This window comes from Heterodontus francisci, chromosome 1 (genome assembly GCF_036365525.1).
Source record: "Heterodontus francisci isolate sHetFra1 chromosome 1, sHetFra1.hap1, whole genome shotgun sequence".
In the NCBI taxonomy this organism is placed as follows: domain Eukaryota; kingdom Metazoa; phylum Chordata; class Chondrichthyes; order Heterodontiformes; family Heterodontidae; genus Heterodontus; species Heterodontus francisci.
Genome location: NC_090371.1, coordinates 269,942,945 through 269,964,662, shown reverse-complemented (window position 1 = coordinate 269,964,662; position 21,718 = coordinate 269,942,945). Strand labels below are relative to the sequence as shown.

The window sequence follows — 21,718 nt, the reverse complement described above, 5'->3', positions numbered from 1 at the left end:
AAACTGGAGTATCTGAAAAGAGGCTTCTAAAACCATCACAGCACTTCCAGAAGGGGCAATTGGGATTTGTAAGGGGCTTGCAAGAAGTATACACTGAGTTATGTCTATTATATAAATATTAGACAAGAATATATGGGTGTATGTCATTGCAGTTATTCCTGAGAGTATACACCACTGTTGGTATTCCTGTATATACGTCAAGACAGTCCAACATATTCTTGTTTATGCAAAAATCTTTAATCAGCTGAACAAAAAAAAAGACACGAGTTTGTGAACAGATTTTATTCAGGTCCTCTCACTTCTACAAAATGTACGCCATAAAAACATAATATTGTGACGATACAGTGTTTCTTTGCTCAGACAGAACTAAAATTGATCAAAGCAGCCTCCAATCCTGACCTTCGCCACCCAGACGTATAAGGGCAGCAGGCGCATGGGAACACCACCTTCTCAAATTTGCCCAGCATCCTAACTTTGTCACTTGGTCAAAATCCTTGTATTCCCTACCCAATAGCACTGTCGGAGTGCTTTGGACTGCAGGGGATCAAGAAAGGTTGTTCACCATTTTCTCATTTGTATGCAGCAGGTTGGTAGGGTGGGGGAGGGGGTGGGGGGTGAAATCCCAGTCCAGGCAGCAGGTCTCACTACCAAATTTTGCCTCATTCTACGCTGGGAAAGATTGATGAAGAATCCAGCCCTTAATCTCCATATTCTGGACAAAACAAGTTCAAAATGATTTTTAAAATGCCCACAGTTGGATGTCACTGATTCAAATTGTCCCATTGCTTGCAGCAGTGAAAGTATTTTTTTCTAAGCATTTGTCAGCATGAGCAAGAGCTGGAGGAGGGGAAGCTCATTTAGGGTAAGGGTGAAGGCCTTCACAAGCAAGTGACAGCACAGTGGAAGGAGGTGGCAATGACTTAGTTTCACCTCCACCACAACCATTGAGCTCAATGTCACAAATTTAATGACCTGATTAGGATAGCCAAGGTAAGGGTAACCGCCCTAGTCTGTTCAGTCTATATTAGTGCAATTCCCCCCCCCCCCCCCAACTATTCAACCAGTCCACAGTGCCATTTTCCTTCTGTCAGAATCCACATTTCCATCATTTTTTCCTGGCTTCACATAGTTTTACATCAATTTTATGTGCCTTTTAATGTTATGTACACGCTTTGGTAGAAGAGTTAACTTTAGATATAGCAAGTTGGGACAATACTGCTTGTGTAGCTTGAGTTAGTCAAAATCACATTATCAGTCCACCTAACAAGTGGGGGGGGGGGGTGGGGGGTGGGGGCATGGTGGAGAAGGGGGAAATAGCACATTGGAACTATGCAGCAGGTGGCTATCAGAATGTAACAAAAGTAGTGAGCAATGCTTGGTAGATGTACGAATTAAGGGACCTTGAACTGATAATTCACGATGCGTGCAGAAGCCAGCAAGTCTAGCAAATGTTTGTCTTAGAGGCCAACAACAGATTACTTGTACACCAAGGACACCTTGTTTTGCATAATGTAGCCATGTGACAACGTTAAATGTATTGATGAAAGGACCGATAGACAAATGGCAGAACCAAAATTAAAATTAGGTTAAGAATTAATGACTCAGCACAGAAAGAACCACTGGCTACAAAAGGAAATTAAAAAAAAGGTACTGGCCTAGAGAGTTGCAGTGTGCAGATTCAAAGACGATAAAAAAAAAAGGGGAGAAAAAAAAACAAGGAGTCATGAGCTGTCTGTACCACTAGAGCCAGTGGAGCATAAAGGCCACCTGGACTAGGATATTGACTGCCTTGGATTTAAGTATTGCCTTAATAAAAGTATCCTGATATCACGACATGTGTCTCCTTGGACCATACTAATTTGTCTGAATTCTTATTGTAAGGTTTTAAATTTTACACTTTCCGTGTGAATAGTTCTAATCACATTTACCCACCAGGTTCCCACATCTATTCAATCCCTCTTCCTTTATCTGCCCATCCAATCTAGTCTTGAAGCAGTTGGGGGTGGGGGGGGGGGGGGGGGGGTGGGGGGTGGCAGCATAGTAGTTATGTTACTGGACTAATGGTCTAGACTAATGATCTGGAGACAAGGTTTAAATCCCACCATAGCAGCTGAGGAATTTGAATTGTTGAATAAATTTGGAATAAGGAAAAGCTAGTGTTAACCATGAAACTACTAGATAAAACTATCCGGCTCACTACTGTCCTGGAGGGAAGAAAATCTGCTGTCTATACCCTGGTGTGGTATATGTGACTCCCGACCCAGAATATTGTGGTGGATTCTTAACGGTCCTCAGAAATGGCCTAGCAAGCAACACCCCTATCTTGTTAATGAATTTTCTGTCTCAACTACTGAGTATGAAAGTGAATTTCACAGCTTCAAAGCCAAGTTTCTCCTGCCCCAAATTCCAGAACTCATTACTTCTCTAAATACCTGGTCACATTGAAACCCAAATCTTGGCATGCGCCATTCCATCACTATTTGGTCTGCATACTTGCAGGTAGAAGTTTGGATTAGATTGTAAAAGAGGGGTTAGCATAATCCTTTCCTCCATCCACTAATCAGCATGCTCAGCACTATAGATGCTATACTTTTCACATATCTTCTGAAAGGTGAAGAAGCAAACAGTCCACAAATGAAAAGAGGAAGGCAATGGAGAGAGAGGACAAACTTTCCTTAGACCTCTGACCGCTTCTTACTTCAATGCAGAAGAGGCTATTGAAATTCTGGGGAGGTCTGTGGCAGTAGGAATTAGACAAGTAGGAGAGCCTTTGCCAGTTAATGCTTCTTATCTGTTTCTGAAGACAGAGATTTGCTTCAGAACCTCACTCCAGAACATCCGTTCTGGTAGTTTCTAGACAAGGCCTCGTCTGCAAGTAACTGCATAAGGATTTGTGCTGCCAATACCATTCTAAATCACCCCCCTCCCATTCTCATTTCATAAACGCTCTAGAAACTCAAGGCAGATGGAGGAGGAAGTGCAGCTTTGTCCACGCGTGCCATTGCAATCAGTGTCCAGCTCCCTTTCATTTGCAAGCAACACCGTAGAGACAAGTCCCCAAGGGATCTTTAGTCAGTCAGTTCACAGCAAAAAACAGTAATTCACAAAGCATTACTGGAGATTCAGCGGAGCTCCAGTAAATCCTAACCAGCTAGCTCACTGAGCATCATTTGATGCCATCTATACCACTCAATATACACCACTGGGCATTTGAATGGTTGACTAATTTTTATGTTGGTGGCTGGGGGGGGGGGGGGGGGGGGTGGAAACTGCCTAGCATTGTACATTGCAACATAGCAGTCAATTCACAAAGCAAAGTTCCACAAACACCGGACAAGAATCTATTAGGACTCCATGGAATCTCTTGCTCCTCTTTGCTATGGGATCCACTTGAAGAGGTAGAGGTAAGAGCACCACTAACTGAGCAAAGCCGTCACAAAAAAAAAGTCAGCTCAAGCTCATTGAATATACACAACACCCTGTTTATGCCCAACTGATTTAACTCGTCACATCTTCTGAATTCTGGAGAATTCCAACACACTTTGTCGTCCTCCCAAATCTAACTATTCTGGGACACAAGACACATCTCCAGCACGAAGATCCCCTCAGACCGACTTTCCTGCCTGCTTTATCTGCCCCAGAAGTTGGAGTGTCCCAAGATATACAAACTAAACTCAACACCAACAGTAGAGCATGCTCTTCTCTTAGGCAGTCCCTCAGGAATGAGGATGATTTTCTTCCACTCGAGTTGTGGTCCTTAGGTGAAGGAATAGTCCAATCCTGATACTCCAGTTCTCAAAGTTCAATTTGAGAGGGTAGAAGGGGCCTGTGCGCGGATTCTTTTAACATGGGATGGCGTTGCACACTGACTACCACACAGTCCGAGCGAAGCAAGGTCTTTGTCCAGTGGCAGGGATGGCTGAGACGATTGGAGACCAGGCTCTGCTACACAGATGGGGACTAATACACATACATGGCCAGCATGTCCAGCTGGCAAGCCCAGATGCAGGCAGTGTGGATCTGCATCAGGGTGTTTCTGAAGGGATAGCTGAAAGCCTGCTCCAAGGGCTCCCCAGGACCCCTCATGGATTAGGTTTAATCAGAAAAAACAGTATAAGCAGTGGCCAGTCATAGGCTCAGCAGGAGACTGAAGTCTCAAACACAGCAGTGGCGGGGGAAAGAGCATGCACCCTGCCTCAACATGCATTCCCTGCCTCTTCCAACCACAAATATGTAGATGAAGCACTCACCACTCACAGCCTATGATGCAATTCCTTCACTTAGAACAGCAAATAGTAAACCTTATGGATCCTTTCCTCAAGTCTCCCCTCATCAATCCTACTACTCCTGTAGGAGAACAGGCAGATGCAAGTCTTTGTGATAGATAGTTTGTCACTGGACAAAGTAGATTCAGTAAATGAAACAGGCTTGCTTTATTTAAGAAAAAGGAGGGAATGAAAGGCTTACAGTACTGGTCTTTATTTCAAATTATATATTAAATGTTGTGCAGATAAAGCATTTAATTGCACTTAAACCCAATAAACAAATTACTCATCTAATAAATGTTAAACTGAAATTAGTATATAATTAATCTAAATGAGCAATCCAAAAATGAGACTCAAACTATGCAAAAGAAGAAATCAAACATACATTGAATTCACACAAACAAACAAAAAAAGTTATTGAAAAGGAATAATGCTCAGACCCTAGACTAGGAGACATTCACACTGAACACAGCCTGTGCAGGGATGTAGCCTGCAGTGGTGTGGAATTAACTCCATGGTGATGCCTTTGGCTGTCTTTACCAGTCATTAGTCTTTGACAGATCCACATTCTGGAGGAAACCCTTCTGATTGTCTCCACTTTGCATAGCGCCACTTAAACCATTGCTAAGAGATACAAACAAAAAACTGGTGAGATTATGGTTTCCAATTTATACAAGTGTCTTTAATGCAGTAAAATGTCCCAAGGTGCTTCAAAAGGAACATTATCAAACAACATTTAACACATGGGAGATATTAGGGCAGATGACCAAAAGCTGGGTCAGACAGGTTTTAAGGAGTCTCTTTTTTAAAAAAAAAAAAACGACCAGTAGAGAGGTGTAGATATTTTGGGAGGGAATTAGAGAATTTAGGACCTTGGTAACTGAAGGCACAGTCACCAATGGAGGAGCGATTAAAATTGATAATGCTCAAGAGGCCAGAATTAAAAAGGAGCACAGATGATATCAGAAGGTTGTGGGGCTTGAGGAGATTAGAGATAGGGAGGGGTGAGGCCATGAAGGGATTTAAAACCATGGATGTGAATTAAAAAAAAAAAAAGTTGAACTGGTGCTTAACTGAGAATCAAATGTAGGTCAGAGAGCACCGGGATACAAGTTAGGACATGGGCAGCAGAGTTTTGGATAACCACAGTTTACAGAGAATAGTGGGAGGCTGGGCAGGAGTATGATGGAAGAGTTGTGTCTAGAGGTAACAAAGACATGAACGAGGGTTTCAGCACCAGATATTTTGGCAGCAGCAGAGTTGGGCAATGTAAGAGGTGGAAATTGGTGGTTTTAGTGACAGCATGGATAGGCGATCAGAAGCTTATCTTAATTCAAATATGACACCAAAAATTTACAAACAGACTGGTTCAATTTCAAACAGTTGCCAAAGACTGAAAACAATAACTGAAGACAATGGCTTCAGCCTTCTAAATAGTTAGTTGGGGAGAACATTTATAGACAATGGAGGGGTCGAGAGAGATGGTGGCAGCAGTAAGGTAGACCTGGGTGTCATCAGTATACATGTGGAAACTGATGCATATTTTCAGATGATGTCACCGAGGGAAAGAGGGATAAAATTCAAAAGTAAGTGAATGAGCAGAAAGAGAAATAAAAAAAGTTATTGCTGGTGTTTCTGTAGCTACAACTGGATAAGAATGGAACCAGGAGAGTGCAATCCCACCTCACTAGATAACAGGAGAGGCATTGGAGGAGGATTAAATGATGGTCAATTGAAGCTCCTGCTCATTTGGATTAGGCCATATAGTGTCATGAGGCCATCGGCAGGTATTACAAAGTCTGGTGCTTTCACAGATTTGAAGATATATTTACAGAACTGTTAATCCAATCGGTGCTCAATGACCAACATTTTTTGCATTCCAACGAGGTTGAAATGGAATATAATCATCAGGCTCAGCATTTCTTGGAGAATGTTCAGTATTCTCATTTAAAGATTATATATTCTGGTACTTCTAGGGTTTAAACAGGAAGTAAAATGGCATTTATAGGGTTAAATATGAATAATGGCCAGACATACATATATGGCACTAAAGTAGGGTTGAGAGGTAAACCACAGATAGGAGTTCAGGCTCCAACAGTTCCTGTATATCATTTGAAGTCTGAGTTACAGCCAGAGACACACCCAAACCTCTTTTTTGTAAAATATAACCAGTTTGTTTATCTGTTCTGAGCATCTATTACTGCTCCCATTATCTGCTCTAAACAGCCTGATCCTTTATGGCAGAAAATGGATCAGCTTCCATTGACATTATCAAACAGACATTTTTATTATCATGGGCCTTTAGGTGCAGGCTCTGGTGCCACCTATTGGGGTGATTCAGTGATCTGCACACCCATCTTGGAAAAGAGCAGGTATGCAACCTATGATTTTCTGCCAATTAACACAGAACATAGTAAAAATTAATGGATGGAAAATTACAGGCTGGGTACCCTGAAGCTCCGAGCAATATTCCCCCACTAAGTATTGGAGATCCACATTCTTATTTATTTGCAAAAACCTCTAGTTCACACCAACAGATCTTGGAATTCAGCAAGAGGCTTTATCCAACAGCAAGGCAACAGTTCTTAAAAAAAAAAAGACCTTTTCCAAAACTAGACAGCTACGATGTTTAAACAGCTCAAAACCAACGAACAGGATTGTCTTATGAGAGAGATTGCAGAAACTGGGCCCGTATTCTCAAGTTTTGAAGAATGAGAGGTGATCTCATTAAAAAAAAAGTTTCAAACCGGGCATGACAGAGTAGACGTGGATAGGATGTTTCCTCTGGTTGGTATGTCTAGAGCCAGGGGACAGTCTAAGAATAAGGGGAAGGCCATTTAAGACTGAGATGAGGTGGTATTTCTTCACTCAGAGGGTGGTGAATCTGTAGAATTCTCTACCCCAGAGGGCTGTGAAAGCTCAAGGATTGAGCATGTTCAAGACAGAAATAAACAGACTTCTGCATACTAGTGACATCAAGGGATATGGGGATAGTGGGAGGAAATGGTGCAGAGGTAGATGATCAGCCATGAATCAGTTTGAATGGCGGAACAGGCTGGATGAGCTGAATGGCCTACTCCTGCTATTTCCTATGATCCCATGAGGTAGAAATAGAACTGTATTATTCAGTAAAATAAAAGCAAAATACTGCAGATGCTGGAAATCTGAAATAAAAACCAAGTGCTGGAAATGCTCAGCAGGTCTGGCAGCATCTGTGGAGAGAGAATCAGAGTTAACGTTTTCTGTCTGTGACCCATCAGTTCTGATGAAAAGGTCACAGACCTGAAACATAACTTCCTCTCTCCACAGATGCTACCAGGCCTGCTGAGTATTTCCAGCACTTGGTTTTTATTACTGTATTATTCAGGCCCTGTAGACTGTGGGCAATAGGTTTATATCATTATCAGTAAAGGAGAGTTTGACGAATAACAGCTGATAAATTCAAGCAAATACTAATAACATTATAGGATTAGTCTTTCGGAGTTCCTCTTCTGGTATAGAATTTCACTCAATGGGAGCCCTGAATAGACGACTGGGATCCACGAGTCTACGTTCCTATTAAGCCAGACAGGCGTTGCCAACTCTGGTTAACTCTGCTTCTCTCTCCACAAGATGCTGCCAGACCTGCTGAGTATTTCCAGCATTTCTTGTTTTTATTTCTGCTCCAATCTGCTCAAACAGTCTTACCCCCAATATCTTTTAGAAATAAAAAAAAAATGTTCAAAGAAAACAAAAAAAAAAAAATTAGCAATCCCGGACGAGATTGAGTTTACAAAATTTACAAACAGATTCTAAAGCTCAGAGAACGAGCCACAATTAAAATACAGAATTTGAATACACAGATCAGTAGGTACTCAAATGCCTGAGGTTGTTTCAATATATTGGAGAGGTTGATGACAATCAATTGACATAAAAGCCGAATCAATATCAATATTTATATTCAACATCTGAGGACTGGAGTTAAGTGGGAGCCCTATAGTTCCCCATAGGATGGCAGTACCAGAGTTGCCTGCTCTCGGCTCGGTGTGTTTCACCTACCGCTGTCTCCGCTTCTGACAGACCACATTCCGCCGCCACCAGCATCAGAGACGAGGCATCCGGCTGCTTCATTCGGGCGAAATTATCTTCTAACAGGTGAATCTGATCGTCTTTCAGGTTCAAAGTTCCGGATCCGTGATCAGCCGAACTCTCTGCCCCGCTCTGCTCCATCGTGCTGGCTCCCAGGAGGGATTTCTGCGAACAGGGATTGGAGAGAGAGAGAGAGGGAAGGTAGGTTGTGAGGAGTTTTTATTTCATAAACTTGACACTCAATGCCACCGCCTAATAAAAAAAACATCGCCTGCCTCTGGCGAAAAAAGTCTCTATGCTAACAAATTATCACACCCTAGTGAAATAGTTTGTTATGCATCAGTAGAGAGACACTAGAGCGATCCTTCCTCACTCGACCCAAGCAAAAACTAAACACTACCAGAGGAATTTGACACTAACAACGTAAAATACCTGGTTTAATTCTGCAGTTACTTAATTAGAGTATAGTGACCCATAAACAGGCATAATGTGAGAGAACGTCAGCAGTGTCGTTTATATCCCTAAATGAAACAAGTGTTCCCTTACCCAAACTTTACATCCAAAAAAAAAAGCCTTCACTTAACGTTGCTAGGCACGATGCAAAGCAGCAGTAGAGAATTGGAGCCCACGGGTTTCCTGAAGTAATTCCCAGTTCGTTCTGGTTACCATGCAGACTGCTTGTTTGCTGCAAACCTCCAATACAAAATTGAAAGAGAGAGAGGGCGGGGAGAGATGCACAGCATTGCAATAGGTGAATTTCAGAGTGAACTCAGGTTTACCAGATAATGGACCTGACCCAAAACAAATGGCACAGGATCAGATGCCAATTCATCAAGACATTGTTTTCCTCCAGTGGCTGAACAATGATACAGTAACCTGATAAAGTGAAGAAAGACTTACATTTACATAGCACCTTTCATGACTGCAGGATGTCCCAAAGCACCTTACAGTCAATGAAGTACTTTTGATGTGTCGGCTCTGCTTTGTGAAGTAAAATCCCAGGTATTTCTTCATTTTGAGTTATTGAAAGCAAATGTTTCCTACTCATTTTTTTCAGCTTCAAAAATTTCCCCTCATTTAAATGTCTCCTTCCCACTTCAACTACCCTATGCTACTATTTTCCCCAGGCTCAGAGGCCTGGACAACCAGCTCATGTCATCTTTCCAATAAGGGTGTTGTTCACATTTGAGTAATTAGAAATGGGGTTTTCTTTGACACAAATGGGAGGATACAATTGAGAAAAAGAACAAAAAAAAACATGAATAGGCTTTTAACAGGCCTGAAGTATTTACTGGTCTCCTAAAGGCCTTGCAGCCTGCAGGATTCCTCTCCATAATTTCAATGAGCATGCTGGACACTCAGCACGTCCATGGGCTGCAAAATAAATTGGTGCCCCATCTCCCCTCCCCCTTTTGCATAAGCAAATGAATCTCCTGCCTGCTTCAGACGTCAATCCCAGGCTTGACTGGAAATTGGAGCGTGGGCCTAAATGAGTTGAAATTCAATGGGGCTAATTTCTGTTGAATTTCCTATAGTAAGGAGAAAAGTGGTACTTTTCAAGGAATACCCAGCATTGTGCTTGGTCAGGCATTCATATATCTTGAGGATGTGGGGCCCACTGTCCCAGCTTCCTTTGTGAATAGTAACCTCCTCAAACACCATTCACCTCCCAAAGTGAAATAACTTCACTTGTATCTGCTGATGTCAGTGTCCAGGAAACCAGAATGTAGGCACAGAACATCTCTGGTGCAGCATAGCCTGCCTCGTATCTCTCTTTTGGTCCTTCTCTTCCTCAAAACACCTCAGTTCGACCTACCGTTGAGAAATGCACTGCTGCCAGTATTAATAATGAGAATAATGAAAACAATTAGAACAATTGGCACAAAGGCTCAGGAGAGTGAAGTGTCAGCAGAAAAAACAAGAAAAAATTTATGCAATGGTTGAACATTATTAACATTGTTATGTCCTTCCCATAGCTGGCAACACTGGGCAATCCATCCATTTCAAATGGGCATGATACTGAATGGACATGCTGAAGCATTGGGAAATGGTATGCAGAATCTTTCTGCCCCAAATAAATATGTAAATTAACCTCCTGCCTGTTTCAAGCACTTCTTAAACCCACCTACATGTAATGCAAAGTGTGCAGACATCTGGCATAATCATGCACTCTTCCAAATGGGAGTACAAAATTTACATTTCTAAATTGGCCAGTCCCAATCAAAAAATGCTCCCTACTTGGATTTATTGAGTGCCCAAGCACCCCTTTATAGGCAATTAGTTTGTCCCTTACTGAATGTAACCTTTTGCTGATTGACTGAGAGGAGGAACTCATACTGTGGCCTTCACAGGCATAGACCTGTGCTCTGTCTCTCGATGAAGTACTGAATTGAGTCCATTAGCAGACTGGCAAGCTGTACTAACCATCTCTTAGTAAATAGCATCTAAGTTCAGGCGGGATAGAGGGGGATGTAAAAGGGGTGGAGGAGTTGCATTACTGGTTAAGGAGAATATCACAGCTATACTGCGGGAGGACACCTCAGAGAGGTCACGCAGCGAGGCAATATGGGTGGAGCTCAGGAATAGGAAGGGTGCAGTCATGATGTTGGGGGTTTGCTACAGGCCTCCCAACAGCCAGAGGGAGGTAGAGGAGCAGATATGTAGACAGATTTTGGAAAGATGTAAAGGTAACTGGGTTGTAGTGGTGGGTGATTTTAACTTCCCCAATATTGACTGGGACTCACTTAGCGCTAGGGGCTTGGATGGGGCAGAATTTGTGAGGAGCATCCAGGAGGGCTTCTTGAAACAATATGTAGATAGTCCAACTAGGGATGGGGCTATTCTGGACCTGGTATTGGGGAATGAGCCCGGCCAGGTGGTCGAAGTTTCAGTGGGGGAGCATTTCAGGAACAGTAACCATAATTCCATAAGTTTTAAGGTACTTGTGGATAAGGATAGGAGTAGTCTTCGGGTGAAGGTGCTAAATTGGGGGAAGGCTAATTATAACAATATTAAGCAGGAACTGAAGAATTTAGATTGGGGGCGGTTGTTTGAGGGTAAATCAACATCTGACATGTGGGAGTCTTTCAAACGTCAGCTGATTAGAATCCAGGACCAGCATGTTCCTGTGAGGAAGAAAGACAAGTTTGGCAAGTTTCGGGTAGCTTGGATAACATGGGATATTGTGAACCTAGTCAAAAAGAAAAAGGAAGCATTTGTAAGGGCTGGAAGGCTAGGAACAGATGAAGCACTTGAGGAATATAAAGACAGTAGGAAGGAACTTAAGCAAGGAGTTAGGAGGGCTAAAAAGGGTCATGAAAAGTCATTGGCAAACAGGATTAAGGAAAATCCCAAGGCTTTTTGTACATATATAAAGAGCAAGAGGGTAACCAGGGAAAGGGTTGGCCCACTCAAGGACAGAGATGGGAATCTATGCGTGGAGCCAGAGGAAATGGGTGAGGTGCTAAATGAGTACTTTGCATCAGTATTCACCAAGGGGAAGGACTTGGTGGATGATGAGCCTAGGGAAGGGAGTGCAGATAGTCTCAGTCATCTCATTATCAAAAAGGAGGAGGTGTTGGGTGTCTTGCAAAGCATTAAGGTAGATAAGTCCCCAGGGCCTGATGGGATCTACCCGAGAATACAAGGGAAGAAATTGCTGGGGCCTTGACAGAAATCTTTGCATCCTCATTGGCTACAGGTGAGGTCCCAGAGGACTGGAGAATAGCCAATGTTGTTCCTTTGTTTAAGAAGGGCGGTAAGGATAATCCAGGAAATTATAGGCCGGTGAGCCTTACGAAAGTGGTAGGGAAACTATTAGAGAGGATTCTTCGGGACAGGATTTACTCCCATTTGGAAACAAACAAACTTATTAGCGAGAGACAGCATAGTTTTTGAAGGGGAGGTCGTGTCTTACTAATTTGATTGAGTTTTTTGAGGAAGTGATGAAGATGATTGATGAGGGAAGGGTGGTGGATGTTGTCTATATGGACTTTAGTAAAGCCTTTGACAAGGTCCCGCATGGCAGACTGGTGCAAAAGGTGAAGTCACAGGGGATCAGAGGTGAGCTGGCAAGATGGATACAGAACTGGCTCAGTCACAGAAGACAGAGGGTAACAGTGGATGGGTGTTTTTCTGAATGGAGGGATGTGGCTAGTGGTGTTCCGTAGGGATCAGTGCTGGGACCTTTGCTGTTTGTAGTATATATAAATGATTTGGAGGAAAATGTAGCTGGTCTGATTAGTAAGTTTGCAGACGACACAAAGGTTGGTGGAGTTGCGGATAATGATGAGGATTGTCAGAGGATACAGCAGGATATAGATCGGTTGGAGACTTGGGCGGAGAAATGGCAGATGGAGTTTAATCTGGACAAATGTGAGGTAATCCATTTTGGAAGGTCTAATGCAGGTGGGACGTATACAGTAAATGGCAGAACCCTTAGGAGTATTGACAGGCAGAGAGATCTGGGCGTACAGGTCCACAGGTCACTGAAAATGGCAACGCAGGTGGATAAGGTAGTCAAGAAGGCATACGGCATGCTTGCCTTCATCGGTCGGGGCATAGAGTATAAAAATTGGCAAGTCATGCTGCAGCTGTACAGAACTTTAGTTAGGCCACACTTAGAATATTGCGTGCAATTCTGGGCGCCACACTACCAGAAGGTCGTGGAGGCTTTGGAGAGGGTACAGAGGAGGTGTACCAGGATGTTGCCTGGTCTGGAGGGCATTAGCTATGAGGAGAGGTTGGAAAAACTTGGATTGTTTTCACTGGAACGACGGAGGTGGAGGGGCGACATGATAGAGGTTTACAAAGTTATGAGCGGCATGAACAGAGTGGATAGTCAGAAGCTTTTTCCCAGGGTGGAAGAGTCAGTTACTAGGGGACATAAGTTTAAGGTGCGAGGGGCAAAGTTTAGAGGGGATGTGAGAGGCAAGTTTTTTACACAGAGGGTGGTGAGTGCCTGGAACTTGCTGCCAGGGGAGGTGGTGGAAGCAGATACGATAGCGACGTTTAAGAGACATCTTGACAAATATATGAATAGGAAGGAATTAGAGGGATATGGGCCCCGGAAGTGCAGAAGGTGTTAGTTTCAGCAGGCATCAAGATCGGCGCAGGCTTGGAGGGCCGAATGGCCTGTTCCTGTGCTGTACTGTTCTTTGTTCTTTGTTTTCAATTTAGGCAGTCAGTCAATCAGTTCTAATGTCAGCAGCTGATAAAATGAATTGTGCCTAACAGCCTGAGGAGATCTATGAAAATCAGTGAGGGATCAATTTTGACTTTTTGTGACAGTGTAAAATGGGTGACGGTGAATTGCAGCCCATTTTACATCTGTCCCGATTTTTATTTCTTTGAAGTAATGGATGGGAGTGATGTAAAACGCTCTGCCAACTCATTATCATCCATTTTTCAATATCGCCTATGTCTAATGTCAGACTAACAAACATCTGTATCTTTAAATGTTACCTCAAATAAGAAAAAGAGATATATATCAATAAAGTTTGGCTGTTGTTTCTGTTTAACACTCAGCTTTCACAGATCTGCTTGTGGAGCCTGCTGAAAAATTCATCACAGTAACAAGGGCTAAATTTATGGTACAAGAGGAGGTGGGTTGGGGGATTAAAACCAAGGAAACTGACATGTGTTGGGAAGCTGACTGCAACCCACTGACTTCTGCATTTAGCACATTAGGCTGTGTGCAAGCAACCCCCTGGAGTGAGGCGGATTGTCAATTTGACATGTTAATCACTCAGTTACAGTGATATTAACATGGCTTTTGCAGTTTAATTCTGGGCCCACGGTTTCCTGGAACTTGCCAGTGAAAGCCAGGTGGAAACATGGTGGCTATTGAGGGGGCTGAAGATACAACAGGGAAATATGCCAACAAGTACTGAAACCTCACAGCTGCTTTCTTGCCTGCTTGTGTGACAGTCTTTATTTCCGGTACCTGGGCTGAGAGGCTACTTTGAGAACTTTGGAGGTGAAGCTAGCTGTTTCATGCTGCTACTATGCAGTAGCAACACTTGTGGTGTTCGCCAATAACAGGGTGCTGCCGTCAAGCCAAAAAGAGGTCCTGCCCATCACAAAAATGGTAATATGATATATGAATTTCAATGGCAGTCTGATGCTCGGTATGTAGGCCGTACATCCCAAAGACTGGCAGATCATATCAAACAACTTGTCCCTTCCACAGTTCGCAACAGGCAAGGTACAGGCCGTATCCAACCAGCCCATGCTTGCAAAACTCAAAACAGTGTCCAAAATTAGATGTGATTCGCGATTGGACAACATTTGCTAAATAATGCTCAGTGTGTTAAGAATTACGCTGACAACCAATTTAAGATTGTCAGTAGGGCTTGCAGTGTGGCGCATTTGCACATACTGGAAGCTACATATATTAGGGCCCTGTTCTTTGCAGACAGAAAGAGCATGTATAAACATTGTGCCTGTTTCAGCTAAACAAAACAAGCGATAGTCATTCACTGGCTCATTCCTCAGGGCAATGTCTTGACCAATCAGAGTCAAGCTTTAAATTTCAAACAAAGCTTGACACCAGTCAACATAAACTGGTGCATTCTGCATGGCAATGCCGCTACCAATCAGAGTTCACTTGCCAACCAATCAACACTCTCTTCTCTTACAGTATAAAGTTCTTGTTTTCCCTTACATTGGTATTCTTGAGGATTGTCCTGATGTGTGCAAGACGAAAAGCTTCGACAACATGTCATTTTCAACATTTTCAACAGTACTTAAAAATCTATCATTCTCAGTGTTGAAAATTGCACTTGACACAGCATGCAAAACCTTTGGGACAGCTGGATCCAGATTTCATTTGGGGAAAAAGAGTTCCCTATTTGCACTTCTAAAGGGGCTAGATTTAATTTTAAGAATACGTCCCTTATCCTGGATTCTCCAATCAGAGGAAATAGTTTCTCTGCATCTATCCTATTGAATCCTTGAAGAATTTGAAATACCTCCACTTGATCGCCTCTGAACCTTCTATACTCAAGGGGTTAGGAGCCAAGTTTTTATGCAACTTGTCCTAATAATTTAATCCTTTAAACCTCGATTTAGTTCTGGGATATCTACTGTCCCCTTTCCAAGTCTAATTTGATGAGATTTGGTGCCCAAAACTGAGCACAGCACTCCAAATGGGGCCTGAACATGGCTCAGTATGATCAAAGCATCACTTCCTCACTTTTGAATTTCAATCCCCTTGAGAGAAAGGCTAACATTCCACTAACCTTATGATTACTTTTGTACCTGCACACTAGCAATTTAATGATTTGAGCACATGAACATTTAAATCCCTTTGCTCCTCCTTAGTTCCTAGCCTTCCATCATTAAGAAAATATTCCAATTTGTTATTCAGATCCAAATTGAATGACCTCCTGCCTCCCCATATTGAACTTGATTTGCTATAGTTTTGCTCACCCGCTTAAACTGTCTTTGTTTCTTTGTCACTTGCTGTTGCCATCTGCACAACTTGCTGTGCCTTCTAATCTAGTGTCATCTGCAAACTTCAATATACAACTTTCTATTCCTTCATCCAAGCCATTAACATTTACGGTGAATTGCTGAGGCCCCAGTACAGTTCACTGGAGAATACCACTTGTACTCTGCCAATCAGAGAATGAACCCTTTATCCCCACTCCCTGCCTCCTACACCCAGCTAATTGCCAACCCATGTCAAAAGGTTACCTCCCATTCCATGTGCTCTCAATTTTGTTAATAATCTCTTGTGTGGAACCATATCAAATGCCTCTGAAAGGCAATATAAACATTTTCCAATCCACCGAAGGACCCCCTCAAAAGATTCATCTAGATTAGCCTGAGAGAGTTGCAGGGGAAAGGAGATGCAATCAGTGTCAAGAGAGTGAATTTTATAGCTTGGCTGTTCTGATGCTGAGTTGTGACTCATCTGGCCCCGGTGTCAGACAAACAGTCTGTCTCTGCAGAGGTAATCCAGGGTTTATGAGAACTGGTGGAGATGTTTCGACAGAGACATCATATATGTTAAAGCTGACCTGTGCTTGTAGATGATGTCACCCAAGGGAAGAATGCAGATAAAGAGAAGGCTGAAGGATAGATCTATGGGTGACCATAGAGGTAGCCCATTGCCCATTTGTCTGGACAGCTCTTCCTCCAGCACTAATCCCTCAACATTTAGAGCACAATCAGTATGGAGAAATCACAAGACAAAAGGGGTAAATGTGTCAGACAAATAATGCAAACAAGTGGCACTGTCCAGCTAAATAAAACTGATCTGTTATCTTTTCAATGGCACAAAAATGTAAGCATTAGAGGTTTGAAAAACTGCTCCCAACTACACAGGGAGTGTGCGATCACAGAACCGGCCTTTAGATCCTGAAAAGCCAAAGTGGCTGACTTCCGAGATATTCCTAGAGGTATCTGGAAGCTCCTCATGGTATAAAATGTGAAGGCAGCAGTGGCCTTCACTGCCACTGCAATGTGGATAGTTGACTGGTCTTCATGGGCCAGATGGGAAGTCTCAGTTCTGGCCTCCCTACTGAGCATGAGCCTTCATGGTGTACTATTCCTCCAGCATGCCCAGGTTGCTGACTCTTGCATTAAACCCACTTCCAGGTGATGTAATCTTCTGTAAGTCATATCCCTCCCATTGTCTCTGCTCTCTTGCTCCATCTACACTTTCCAATAGCTGCTATTCTTGTACTTCCAGAGGCTGAATTCAGACCTGGCAGCAGGGTTCCCACTGCCGAGCTTGAAAGCGGGAGGGCGACCCTCCTTTGGTGGTCAGCAGGATCCGAGGCCGCGTCTTGTCAGCTGCGGCCGGGGTGTCTGTCCCTATTGAGGATGACCGCACACCTTCAAGAGATGCCAGCCAATGAGAGGGCTGGCAGCTCAGCAGCCTGAGCAATGCCACCGGGAACAGTGGCCATTGTTGGGGTTGCACCTGGAGGAGAAGGGCACAGCAATGGATGGTGCCCTCACAACCAGGCAAGAGAGGTCTGGGGGGGGTGGTGGTGCCGGGCCAGTCAGGCAGGGGGAGGTGGGTGTTGGTGAGGGCAGGCAGGGCCATTGCCATGGGGGCAGCCATTGCTGCTGGGGTGTCCCTGCATGGGCCAAAGAGTGCCTGAGAAGGAGGGCCACCCCACCCCCCCTTGGAGCCCGCTGGGAGGCCGCCAGAATTTACCTGTGGCCTCTCACTGCTGGCAGATCGCCAGGAGAGGTGGGAAGAGGCCCTCAATTGGCCACTTAAGTGGCTCAATTGGCCTCTGGACAGGAGGGTCATCTGTTGCTTCCCCACTGCTGACAAGATGGCATGGCAGTGGGAAGATGAAGGGCACGCCACCCCTGCCTTCTCGTGCCATTTTACAGGATCCTCCCCCCCCCCCCCCCCCCCCCTTCCTCCCAGCCTGTCCCCAGAGGGCTGGTAAAATCCAGCTCCATGTCTATTTCACTTCATTCACCACTGTGATGATACATATGAAATTCATCTCATCATTAAGCTCACTAACTCCACCTCTTCCCCAGCTAAAGAAATCTGTATGTGTTTACTAGTAAGGATCTTGGAGCTCTGGAATTCCCTCCCAACATCCCTCCCCCTCTCTACCTCGCTTTCCTCCTTTAAGAGACCCCTTGAAACCTACCTCTTTGACCAAACTTTTGGTCAGCTGACCTAATATCTCCTTATATGGTTCAGTGCCATATTTTGTTTTATAACACTCCTGTGAAGTGCCTTGGGACGTTTTATTACATTAAAGGTGCTATATAAATATAACCTCTTGTTAGCAAGGCTTGAAGTAACAAAAATTATTCTATTTACCAACATTTTGCTACCTTTTTTTAACATTATGTTAGAGGTGAAGGAATGCTGAGACTGGCACTAAATGCCGATGAACAGTCCGTTGGTATTTTCAACTGACTTGAGTGCTGCTCAGTCACATCTGCTTTCTCGCTGCAATTAATAAAGCCACAAATTTCGGGCCACTAAGGATTATCCTTTGTGTTTAAATATTGACTTGTGGGATCCTCCTTTGGGAAAACAACCTCAATGCATTGCTCTCCCATTTTTACTATTTGTTTATACAGAGGGAAGTTAGACTGTGGTATTCTTTGCCATAAATTCTTGTTGAAACACTTACCATATGGTCTTTCACAGGGGAGTTAGAGCTGCTTTAAAAAGAGGAATATCAAAGGGTATGAATATCCAGCAGGAGAGTGGGATTAGAGTAGATACTCCTTTACAGACTTGATTGGCCAAATAAAATGTTTTTATGCTGGATCATTCGATGTTTTTATGCTCTGGAACCATTCTCTAAAGGCTCAGCAGATTCGACTGTTGCTATGGAAACTCCAGAGAGAAATCATGCAGGCGCCAACTCCCCATATTTACATAAAGAAGCAATTGTAATGGCAGAATCATCATCCTACCTCACTGTAGGTCTACATTACCTTCAGTTCTTGAACAAGGGCTTTTTTTCACTATAGACTGTGACCAGGGAGAACCTCATGCACTTGGCTGTATGGCTGCAGTGTAAAAGCACCTCTGGAGAACTGGAGAGAGAACTACAAGCAGCTGATCTACAAACGTTGACTCATATCACAAGTTTTCGTTTAACTTGCTCACTCTTTTGAAGGATTGCATTACTCATTCAGCTGCATTGACCTGCTGCCAACAGTGTTTTAATGGACCAGTCTTCACATACAGCTTTTGGGATCCAAGGAACAAACAGTCATTAGATCATTCGCTTTTCCCAGGGCGCACTTTCAGGAAACAATGAATGTTAATTAAAAAAAAATCAAAGCCTTTGTACTTACCACTACTAGATAATGTCTGAAAAGTCTGTCCAGTCAAGAATGCGACCCAGCTGGTCTGTGTCTCTCTGTCTTACTAGTTTCAGGATGTAAATTCACGGGCTGCTGGGTGACAGCAGAGAAATGCAAATTCTGAAAGTTCAGATAAGCTGCTATGTGGAAAAGCCTGCCGCACAGGGTAGTCATGGAACATGTCACAAATAGAAAATATCTGGAAAACGTAACAGCTTAAAAGCGGTTCATACAGCTCTATTTCAGCAGCTGGGATATGGTGGCAATCCGATACTTTTGTTGGTGCTCAGTTGTCCAAGTGGTGATCATTTTTAAACTGATTGCACAGGTTGAACAACAGCAAACCAGGCAACCGACCGTCGCGACCCTGGCATTTACAGCCAGCACTGTGGCAACATCAGGGAGCTTATTCATGGCAGCAGGAATCAACAGAGCATATGCAACTGCACTGGAATAAAGAAAGAACTTGCATTTGTATAAGTACCTTTCACGACCTTAAGACATCCTCAAGGCAATGAAGCACTTTCGAGCTGTAGCCACTGTTGTAGTTTCTGCCAATTTGTAACACAGCAAACTCCCACAAACCGGATAATCTCTTTTAGTGATGTTGGTTGAGGGATAAATATTGGCCAGGTCCCTGGGTAGAACTCCCCTGCTCTGGTGTAAATAGTGCCATGGGATCTTTTACATCTATCTGACGGGCAGATGGAGCCACCGTTTCACCACCCATCTGAAAGACAGCACCTCCAGTGTTACAATGTCAGCCTAGATTATGTGCTCCAGTCTTTGGAGCAGGGTTTGAACCCAAAAATCTTCTGAATCTGAGGTGAGAGTGCTACCACTGAGCCAAGGCTGATACATATAGGGTGGATGTGAATCTCCAGCAGCCCACACTTAAAGTGTCAAAGGCCAGTCAGTCTCTTCCAGGGAAGCACAGACTGCAGCTCTGGTGGCAATAGGGGACAATCAGACAATATCCTGTCTTCTGGCTTCTAGACCTTGGTGTTCAGGATGCACTGTATTTCAAAGCTTTCAGGTTCTCGTAGCAGCCTTTAGACCATACATCCCACTGATGTATTTTCTTTGGGAGGGGGTAGTACCCTCTCAAAGACTGCCTCACTCTTCTTCCTTTCATCTCCTCCTGCTGTTTCTCCTCCTCCATTATAATGACAAACGTAGGAACTTTCATTGGGACGTCTGTACCTGGTCCTGAGAACCTCTCACTGCAGGTGGGGGCAAAAATATCCTGAAATCTCCGATTTCTTTAGGCAGGCAGTTCAACACTCTTATCCCTGGGTTGCAGCTCCTAGCCTAGGATTATAAACCATTGCAGTGCTAAGGGATTGCTGCATTGCTGCACCTTTTGCCCTTCAAAGTAAACAGTAAACTGAGGCCCCATCTATCTGTTCAGGTTTGGGTTATCAACAGCTCTTTCCCAGCCCCAGTAATCAGTTGTTAAAGTTCCTGTACTCTTTAAGTTCAAAGTTACATAACTGTCGCCGGTTTCTGTTGTATATTGTTGATAGCGCTTAAGGTGCTAGGTCGAGCTTTGTCTACAGAACTCTCAGAGTCTGTGTAGGTCTAAATAATAACTCATTTATTTTATTTACACAACTACATGGACTCTCCTTAAGCATGTCTTGCTCCAACCTCTTATGATGCTTCTAGCTTCTTGCAAGCCTAATAGAAATGTGACTATTACATCATCACAGCACAGTGGCGCAGTGGTTAGCACTGCAGCCTCACAGCTCCAGTGACCCGGGTTCAATTCTGGAGACTGCCTGTGTGGAGTTTGCAAGTTCTCCCTGTGTTTGCGTGGGTTTCCTCCGGGTGCTCCGGTTTCCTCCCACATGCCAAAGACTTGCAGGTTGATAGGTAAATTGGCCATTAGCAATTGCCCCGAGTGTAGGTAGGTGGTAGGGAAATATAGGGACAGGTGGGGATGTGGTAGGAATATGGGATTAGTGTAGCATTAGTATAAATGGGTGGTTAATGGTCGGCACAGACTCGGTGGGCCAAAGGGCCTGTTTCAGTGCTGTATCTCTAAACTAAACTAAACTACAACAGTAGGAGGGGTTACTATCACTGTCTCAAACATTAACCCTTTCAGACCCTTCTACTACAGTTTCAACTAATCCTAGCAACCTTATAACTCCCAGGGTACAAATTGCCCAGAGGCTCTCCTGACCTCCTGCTGGTAGATTGGCAGAAAACCCGGATAAACAGTGATTATGGCATTTCTCCAATGATCTTCCAATGAAGTTACAGCAGATAATTGGGAAACACCCCAGCCATCCCAAATGTGGAAATTCCAGGCAGCCATTCTGTTACCTCTAGTGTCTTTCAAGTATTAGAATTTCAGTGCATAAGTGCCCTGGTGCTCATCTAATTTATTTAAGTGAGCTCTGTTGGGCTAGATGGTTGGAGATCACAGAATGAGCCAAGTCGTGATTGCAAATTTGGCTGCGTCACATTCATGGCAGAAAACCAGCAGAAATGGCTCCTGCCCCAAAGTCCAACGTGACTAAATGCTGAATGTCTGCTGAAAACAGTGAGCAATTTTTGGATTAATAATG

General features: G+C 43.7%; 1 protein-coding gene across 4 annotated transcripts; it reads right to left on the bottom strand.

Moving 5' to 3' along the window:
* Nucleotides 1-294: 294 nt before the first annotated feature.
* hopx (HOP homeobox) lies at nucleotides 295-19,438 on the bottom strand. Of its 4 annotated transcripts, none has more exons than XM_068044693.1 (3): nucleotides 19,134-19,438; nucleotides 8,304-8,498; nucleotides 295-4,889 (listed from the first exon to the last, which is right to left on the bottom strand). In XM_068044693.1, the coding sequence occupies exons 2-3, from the start codon at nucleotides 8,472-8,474 to the stop codon at nucleotides 4,812-4,814; spliced, it is 249 nt and encodes an 82-aa protein (XP_067900794.1). In that variant the 5' UTR covers nucleotides 8,475-8,498; nucleotides 19,134-19,438; the 3' UTR covers nucleotides 295-4,811. The 4 variants fall into 4 exon arrangements, with proteins under 4 accessions (XP_067900794.1, XP_067900801.1, XP_067900787.1 ...); XM_068044700.1 differs by lacking the exon at nucleotides 19,134-19,438 and adding an exon at nucleotides 18,768-18,865; XM_068044686.1 differs by lacking the exon at nucleotides 19,134-19,438 and adding an exon at nucleotides 8,880-9,038.
* Between the last annotated feature and the right edge of the window lie 2,280 nt (nucleotides 19,439-21,718).

Bases quoted from the DNA above. Each gene is read 5' to 3' on its own strand.
- hopx (XM_068044693.1), bottom strand. From the start codon at position 8,474: ATGGAGCAGAGCGGGGCAGAGAGTTCGGCTGATCACGGATCCGGAACT. The intron at 4,890-8,303 runs GTAGGTGAAACA...TGTATCTCTTAG, and splicing joins TGTCAGAAGCGGAGACAGCG to CAATGGTTTAAGTGGCGCTA.